The sequence below is a fragment of the Colletotrichum chrysophilum genome (assembly GCF_026319265.1).
Source record: "Colletotrichum chrysophilum strain AFK26 chromosome Unknown scaffold_180, whole genome shotgun sequence".
Classification (NCBI taxonomy): Eukaryota; Fungi; Ascomycota; class Sordariomycetes; order Glomerellales; family Glomerellaceae; genus Colletotrichum; species Colletotrichum chrysophilum.
Window position 1 is genome coordinate 51,701 of NW_026517467.1, and position 9,119 is coordinate 60,819.

Below are 9,119 nucleotides of genomic sequence, written 5' to 3' on the forward strand. Positions count from 1 at the left end.
ATCCCTCGGTCGAATCATTCGAACCAGCAGCGGCGAGAACTAGGGTGGCGTCTGTGTATATTGGTCCCATGCTTTCAGACTCTTGAAGCCACTCCTCAGGGTCATCTTGCACAATGCATAATGAGTCGATCCACAAGTATTCGATGCCCAGATATGCAACAAGAGAGACGGCATCGCGGAATGTAGCCGGTAGATCGTTGAACGGTATGTTGGACATACGATCTTTGAGAGTCTGTTTCGTTGTTCTCAACGGCTGTTTTTCAACAGGCCCCCAGCAATGACTAAGGGCGCAGTAGGAGCCAGAGGTGCCTTTACTTTCAATAAGCTTGATGGATATGTCGTTGGTCACATTCCGAGTAACGGAAAGAATCCGCCTCGGCAGCTGGGGGGCCTTCACAGCCGCCATGGTCCCAGAGTCTGATTGATTTGGGGAAGCGTTGCCTTGATACTGCTGATAGAGCTGATGGTCTGCCGTACAGTGATCCAGCCATTCTCTAACAAGCACGGCTATTTTGGCCGGATCTTCATCCAGAATTGGAGGCCGCGTAGTCAAAATCTTTGATGCGGGTGTGCCTATACTTGTTGGCGCTAGTTAACAGACCATGCACCCTGGTCAGATGCTTCCATGTCCCAGGTGGGCTTGCTTGCCTTTGGCAGCCCAGACGGCCAACTTCAAAGGCTGGACTGTACTTGGGCTCTTCCAACTCAACCCAAGACTCGAGAAAGGATCGCTGCTGAGCCCTGATAGAAAGTATTTGGACGCTGCGACGTCAACGGCGTGCCGGTCGCCGGGTTCATCCGGCAAGTCAAAGTCAGACCCATAACCATCTTTCAAGAATCGGTAAACGTGCTGGCAAAGTTGGCAGGTGGAGGAGGACTCTTGTACAGTTCTGCGTTTCTTCAGGTTGAATGTCTTACTGAAGCTGGTAATTGACCTGGGAGGCGGGAAGAAGTCAAAGAATTCATAACAACCGGGACAGTAACCCAAGTCACTTGGGACTAGGGTCATGTCCCGGAAGGCGTGTACATCCATCGGATGCGCTCACATGCAACCAACGCCCGAATGAAGGCTGCCACATCAGCGACGCACCGGACTGAGTTCTTGTGCAAAATTGTGCGGTGTTTTTGGAAAAAAAGAGGGGTTTAGGCTGATGGCTCCCCCAGTCTTACTGGGTGCCGTCTGACGGGGTGCATCAAGACCAGTCGCCTGATTGGTCTGCGCTCTTATCGTGCATACGCGTGGAGTTTTTCAGCTAGTGTAGCATTGTGGGAGGGCCTGGACTGGCGATCGTCTATCGCCAGCTGAGTTCCGATCGTCACCTACAATGCGCCTACACTGCGAGACGTCATCATATGAAGAGGAACCCCAGGGACAACAACAGCGGTGTCGACTTTAGGGTTGTGGTGTATTTAGGTGGGAGCCATCCCTGGTTCTCTATGGAAATCTGATAAAATTATGTGGGAACGCCGAATCAATATTTTCTATAGTAATTCTATGTCAACTCTGCCATTTCAACGTCTGCAGTAGTTATGATCAGCACGTCTTGGCATTGTTGAAGCTTGCTTTGCAGAAGGCGCTGCAGCTCTGGTTGTCTTCAACCTGAGAGAAGCTTAGACACGACGACCCAAGTTGGCAAGAGCACCTCTGCAACATACTGTTAGACAATTTGAATACAATAGAACCGAGCTTATAAGGATCGGGTATTTGAGATGACCGAAACCGAAAGCAACAGCAGACAAGAAACATAAGGGGCGGGATTATCGAGGGTGTTGGCTTACGTGTAGAGCGTACGCGTTTCCCGCGAAAATTGAAAGGGCGACGGCAATAATTGAGAACTTCATTTTGATTGTAAGGGTGTAATAGCTTGAGAGCCGACGTTTTATTGAGTTGAGGCCCGTTTGGTATATATGTGGATTCAGACGAGGGTAGATGCGCCGGTGCACAAGAGATCTGTCGGGAGAGCAGCAGAATAAATAATTTGGACAATCTGATCCGGCACCGCGATGCTAGTTCTGAATCCCATCCGTTTGCCAAGAACCATTGCGCAACCCACCGGACCGGCTACATTAGGAAGCTTATTGGGTTTCGGAGGTTTGACCACTGTTTTCAGGGACAAGTCTGCGGACCGAGAGTTTTGAACCAGCCGTCGTCGGTGTGATCAGTAATATCCATGCCAGGCGAATTGGCCTGAGCTCACAGTCAAGTTTCCCAAATGAGAACACCTCATTTTGTGTTTGTGCGATAAGCGGGAACATTGCGGGGATATTCTCCCCGGCCTACGTAGCATGGACGGAGACTTTCCAAGTCCTCCAGTCGCAGGTCTCGAGTCATGATTCATGTGTAGCATCGTCTTTTCAACATTCCAAAGATATTATTAGGTGAGATTAAACCTTCTATGAGGCCTCGTGAGCTTCGAAACATCACTCAGATGAGCCTTTGTTTCTTGCAACCGCTTCAGTTAAAATCAGATCGTGGTTTTTGCCCGAATAAATAATCGAAGAGAAGTTCGACGATATTCCGAAGAACATATGGCTGGAATTATACAGAAATTTCCCCATCCTGATCTTCACGTTTCTTGGCCCACAATCTTCTACGTACACGTAGGATCCCGGGGCGATCGGATTTACCCGATGTCTTGTTTGCACCTGCATTGTCGAGGTGGTTTGCCCCATCTTTGTGTCCTAGAGAAGAGAACTTTCCGATGTCCCAGTCGTACATATACCCGACAGCCACAAGAAGGAAAGGTAAAGGAACAGTTACTGTGACAGTGATGTAAGCATGTGACACTACGACAAGCATGACTTACGAAAGGGGCCATACGAATGACTACCAGAGACCACCAAGGTGCGCCAAGGAAGGACTCCACATCTAAGGCAAACAGACTGGTGAGGAACGAAAGAGGTAACTGGATTAATCTTCAGCATTGGAAGCAGGAGGCTAGGAATTGCCCCAAAGAACTTACAAACCAGACAGTGACGACCGTGAATATAATGACTCTCTTTCCCTGATCCACAGCTTCTTTGGCCTGTCGATTGGCGATTTCGCTTTCGTGAAGAGTAAGAGTCGTTTGCAACTGCAAATAACATTAGAACCCAGTAGCGAAAAGGAGTGTTGATTCTTCGCTTACAGCCTCCTGAATGTTGCGAGCAAGCCTGTCCAGCTCGTCGATGTCATTTCTGACATATTTCGCCTTCATATTCTCCTCAAATGCTGCGTTGCTAGCACTGTGAATGGCTTCGTCCAAGCTATTCTGAACTTTCTCTTGGTAGTCGGCAACAGTTTTCAGAATGTGTAGCTCGTCACGGACGTCTTTGATTTGGAATAGAAGATTGGCCGCCTTCCTAGTAGCACCTAGAACAGCCGTGATTGTGAGTGAGTGGTCCTTGGCTTTGGAATGCTTTTCATCTAGTTCAACAGGTTGTTTGGAGAACTGGCGGAACAAGTCCGCTTCCTCTCTTCCCTATGAAGCGAGTCAGCTAATATTCCATTGACTGAGATGCGACTCAGCTGACAATCTTATTGATGAAATCGGAGAAGACTTGGCGAATTGACCGCTCTTCAGTGTACCGGATGATCTTGCTCGGGTCAGAAGTCCACTTCTCAAGTTTATGTTTCCTTTCGTAAACACCAATGCAATACTCTGCAATAATCTTGCACAATTCTTGAGGCGAACTTAATCCGCCATTGAGACTCCCGTCCTCGTCTCGACGGCGAAGATGCTGGCGGATTTCTGCTACAAATGTGTTTGCTCCGTCTACCTTGGCGCAAGATGTTGATGTGACAAGCCATTCTATGAGAGTGATCAGTACTCCTCAGAAGTGAATGCCCTCAAAAGGTTTGATTTACTGTCACCAATGGTCCATGCCCAAAGCTGGCTAACGCGCAGGATTGTCCTGGGCATGTCGCTTTCATCTGCATACGGCCCCATGTGCAGGTACTTGGAGATCACCTGCGTCCTGTTGCGTCCTTTTCGGTCATTGGTGGAATCCTCGTCTTCAGCAAAGTGGTAGTAATGCTCGTCCAATGTTGGAGAGTCATGCATGACAGAGCCTTCGTAAGCGCTGAAAAGATGTTGACGTTGGGAAGGCTGTGGCCCAGAGGTTTCGTTCCGCTTCATAGATTCCATTTGTTCGTCGTATTTCGAGACTACAAGAAATGGCATCTTATTGAAAGCTTCAGCAGCTGAGCATGAGAAAGGAAAATCCATCTTCATCTTACATATAGTGCCGATGCTGGGCATTCACGAGAGTTGGTAGATTCAGGTTTACCATCATCCTGGGGAGGGGCTCTTTCGTTGGATCCAGCAGCATCTCTCGCCTTACTTTGGTCTAGGCTTGTGTTATCTTACTTGATCATTTTAAGCTTATGGTAAATTGTCATATGCTCACTCTGGGTTTTGTATTTGTGAGGGTCCTGACTTTCATCCTGCTGCATTCTGACGTACCGAGGACGCATGAATCGTGACGGTGAAGTTTTATCAGGTACCTGAACCCAGCTGGCTTGTAGAAACGAAGTCAGCCTTTCTTGGGGCCCTCTCTCCTTTTCTGCTTGCGTTTTCATGATCTTCATCCCGGTGTTCTAAGTAAAAATGAGGTCAGCTATTTAGCCTATCTCCTTTGAATTGTAAAGCCAAAGATATCTTACTTTCATCCAGTCCATCTATCCGTCATTAGCTTGTTTTCACAAACGTTGTGGGTTGCCTTTGGCTTACATTGGTGGCTGGTAGATGAACCCAGGTGAAGCTGCTTTCGGTGTCGGGTGTGTTTTCTTTCGCAAACTCTGTAGCTGTTCCTTCTTTCCACACAGATTCTTGTATTTGGCTTATTGTGATCACCTCGATTGATGAATCGCCGTAGACGATATTGCTGACCTTTCGAAACCTGAGCGCCTCTAACTCCTTGTCGCGAAACCTGACAACTGCTGCTTTATAATCCGCCAGGCACCTACCCATTTCATCGCTGGGCTGCAGAACCTTCCAACGCGTCTTAGGTTGTTGCTCACTTCTCATTTGGGGAAGGGAGTTCAGAATGTCTTCCATTTCGTCCAAGACCTTCCTCGGGGTCAATTCATCCTTGCGATCGGTATTTCTCTTCTCGTATGAATCAGAATGTGAATGTAGTTCCCTTAATTGGTTGATGATTTTGGTCCCATAGGTGCCGTGGTCTGGAGTCAAGTCATTAGCAGCAGGGCAGTTCAGCAATACTCGAGGCATTCGATGGTATATCGCCCAGTCAACGAGCGTCCATTTCTCCTTATATCCTAGCGCTTCGATTCGCTGATGAAGCTCTAGCTTCGACAAGATCTCAATAGCGGCTGGGTGTGATTCCGTTCTCATTGCGAGCCGACATAGCAGTTTGTCTCGCAAGGCAAAGTTTTCCCTGAGGCGATTAGCCAGAGTCTGCAGCAGTTTACCAGAGTCCTCTATATTGTCAAAGATATCGTCGAAGGCCGCCTCATTGCTCCGCCTCAAAATATCTTGTTCCGGCCACCATTTGATCATCTCCAATGCCATCTTCCATGCGTAAGGGCTGTTAGATCTCTTTGCTAAAGCCATTACGTGGTTAAGCGCTGTTTGATCGATATTGTCGGTGATGTCGGTGCTTGGTTGCAGCTTATGAAGAAAGTTCCGAAGTGAGGCTTCTGTGGTCGGACTTGGATCAGCATCACAGAGCGTCATCAGGACTGTCATTCCCTCGTCATCGCGCTGGTCAATGACTCCTTTGGAAATATCAGCGTCATTTGGTCCAATGTCAGCAAGATGATCAACCATCTTGTCGAAAATCTTGAAGTGTTCTTCTTCGATGGCCGTCATCATTGGTGTCCAACCATTCTTATCCGCGATTCCAAGATTCACACGCGCTTTCAGCAAAGCGTCAACAACGTTTTGGCGCCCAAACCAAGCGGCCCGATTGATTGGCGTCCAACCCTCGAACGACTCCTTATGGTTCAAGTTGTTGCGATCGACTTCGATAAGCCGCTCCAACAAGTCTGCATCTATGTCATAGTAGCTTGCGTAATGGAGGAGACACCATCCATCTTGGTCTGGACCTCTGGTTGTGGCTCTTTTATCCAAGAGCAGCTTGATCAATTCCGTGTTGCCATTGTCGCAAGCGATGTGTAAAGGTTGCACACCGTTTTCATCCAATGCATTAACATCCGCGCCGGCTTCGATGAGTTGTTTGGTGATCTTATTGAGGTCTTTCCGAAGAGCGACGTGCAAGGGGGTCTGATGCGGCGGCTGCAAGGATGGGACATTGACCTCTTCCCGCAGCATCTCCTCAAGATCTGGTCGCAAGGCAACCTCGGGATCAGCGACCGGTGCCCTGATGGTCGTATCAGCAGCGGTATCATCGGTGAGATTAAGACTGGTGTCGATAGCAACGTTGTCGATAGCTGCCTCAGAGGCCGCATCGTTGGCGCCGATGGAGACGGGAATGGAGACCGCATCATCTGCATTGTTGTTGCTTTCCTCATGCAGGCTTTTTAGAAACAAAAGAAGCCTGGTTTCCTGCTCTGGACCAAACACCGCGTTGTCTGATACGTTGGGCTGAACTTGCCCATTACCGTCAAGGTTTTCTTGGCCACTATCTTCATACAGTGGCTGTGCTGAAAGGCGATCATGTGTTGGCTCAACATGATCGCCGGGCTGTTGATTATGCGGATCCTGGGATGTAGGATCCATAATAGAGTGCCGATTTCCTAAGGCAAGACCGAGTTGAAGATGGAGATGAGGGACGAGGAAATCTGATAGGTAGGTTGCGAAAGCAACAGCTTTAAAAGCTCTTGGGCGGGAAGAAAGGCTGCCAAGATGATGTCCCTCAGGCCGGGCGCCCAGCCTGCCCAGATATGTGTTCCCAAGAGTTGAGGGTCATGCATGGGGCGAAAGAGTGTTCTTTAGCGACTCCTCCAAGCTGGTCGCCAATTGGTAGCCTTGTCACCCACACCACTTAGCATTCATGTAGCTCGCAGGATAAGCAACGCCCCGGCTGAATTGTGATGACAACCGAAGCAGAAGTCTCGGCGCTTACTTCCATTTCGAGTGATAGGTAGCAGTGACGGCCCACTCATCACGTTGTTTAATATGCAGCTCGAAATGCTTACTTCAGAAGGCGCAGCTGGCTTTCCTGCAAAACGCGTGCAACCCCGCGAAGAAAACGTGGTCGAAAGGCGAAGGGAGAAGGCTTATCGACAGTCGGAATTGGCGCATGACCTGGCACGAGTTGTCAGCCTGCATGATTAGAAATCCGTCTGTCGTCGAGACCCAGGCTTGTCATTTACCTATATTACAGATCACGTTGGACGAATGTCGAAGCTTCACTTTGAATACTGCCGGTTTCTTTCTGCGCCATGGCAATCAGTCTCTTTGTAGATTCTCGTCTGACATGTGCTGCTAAAATTTAGACTTATGTGCCGTCGCCATTGATCTTATCATCTGCCCTTGCACATCTGCTCCAGCAAGTGAATGGGATGGATTACTGCAACGACTGCAAAAGCTTGACTGCTCAAGGCACACAATTGGAGAGCCTCCTAATTGAGGCCAAGATCCCAGCAAAAAAAACTTCCGGTCATGAACTGCGTTATAGGCCATTCTTTTCTCCCTGTCGACCGGGGAATCGGGGTCCGCGAATGCTTCGTCAAAGTCGTAACGTAAGCCAAATATCTGAGCCATCACGTACATGATGAGGCCCATAACTGGCTACCTAACTCCCACATCTAATCCCAACTCACTCCCTCCCTCCAACCCTCCGCCCCTCCAACCACTCCAACACTTCCTCAACATTCCTATCAGCCGGAAACACAGGATACCAAACCGTCACCACCCTCCCGCCCTCAACCGCCATCGTAACCCTCTTCAACAACCTCATCCTCCCATACTCAAACGTAGGCAGCCCCAGTCCCCTTGCCATCTCCAGCCCCGCGTCACTCAACAGCTCATAAGGCAAGTGCTCCCGCTCCCGAAACTCCCTCTGCACCTCCACCGTCTGCGCCGACACGCCAAACAGGTGCGCCACCCCGGCACCCGCCAGGCGCGCCGCGTTGTCGCGGTACGAGCATGCCTGCGGGGTACACCCCCGCGCGCCGTGGATGGCGTCCCACTCGGGCGGGATGACCTCGCCCGGGGCGGTGGAGCGGGGGTACACGAAGATGAGGGTGAGTCCCGCGAGGGCGGAGACGTGGCGGTTGAGCGCGGGATGCTCGGGAGGGAGAGGCCGGGGACATGGTCGCAGGCGCCGTCGTCGACGGGCGGGGGGAGGTTGGACGGGAGGGAGGATGCGAGTGCTTTTGGAACTTGGCCATGAGCAAGTGCATGCTCCAAATTTCCGATCACTTAGGGTATGTTTGGGGTTGAACTTACCGCTCATAATGTCAAGTTGACTGAGATTGTTTGAGTTGGATCCGAGGAAAATTTGTTCATGTCCGTCAGTCTCATGGCTGCCCATGAGGTCTCTTTAAATAACATTTGCAACGCTCAGAACAGTGTCCAATCGGAATGAAAGAGCATCAACTTCGGTTTCGCATTGAAGATCTGCGCAATACGAAGCAATGAATCCAGGATGCTGCAGTCGCTGGGCCCACTCGCAAGATACGCCAGTTACGCCCATAAGAATAACACATCTTGAGTAACACCATGAAATCAGAAGGTTTTTTCTGGTTCCTGGGTGTGACACTGGAATGGGGCCTCTGAGAATACGCAGTGACTCACCTGTATTTGCCTCGGACTTGACCCACCAGGATTGATATCGGCAGCAAGCCTGGTCGTGCTTATGATGGGGCCGCGTGGTTCACAGGTAATATTCACTTGGAGAAGAGTTGCTTTAGCATAGATTGTATTCATGGAGTGACCAAAAAGGCCTATTGGTTATCAAAGTCGAAAGGAAACAAAGAACATAAGAAAGAATACCATGAGTGTCCCATAACACTAAGGAACCCCAAGTCCCCATACCTCCATCGAGAAGAACAAAAGAAAAGCCAGTAGAGTGATGCAATGTGCATAGAACTGATGAAAGCAGTGTCGGCTCCTTTGAAAGCCAGTCTCTGGATGATGTTACACAGATGGTATCAGAAGCACACATCAATACCATTTTGGGATACTTGACGCTGTTACCAAAGATACGCT

The 9,119-nt window shown here is 49.6% G+C and overlaps 1 protein-coding gene across 1 annotated transcript; it reads right to left on the reverse strand.

The window, feature by feature from the left end:
• Positions 1-3,086: 3,086 nt before the first annotated feature.
• COL26b_012544 (uncharacterized protein) lies at positions 3,087-4,127 on the reverse strand (the record flags this gene model as incomplete). The annotated part of the gene is made up of 3 exons (XM_053185187.1): positions 3,087-3,461; positions 3,514-3,791; positions 3,848-4,127. 3 exons carry the CDS (start codon positions 4,125-4,127, stop codon positions 3,087-3,089), a joined length of 933 nt encoding a protein of 310 aa, XP_053030873.1.
• Between the last annotated feature and the right edge of the window lie 4,992 nt (positions 4,128-9,119).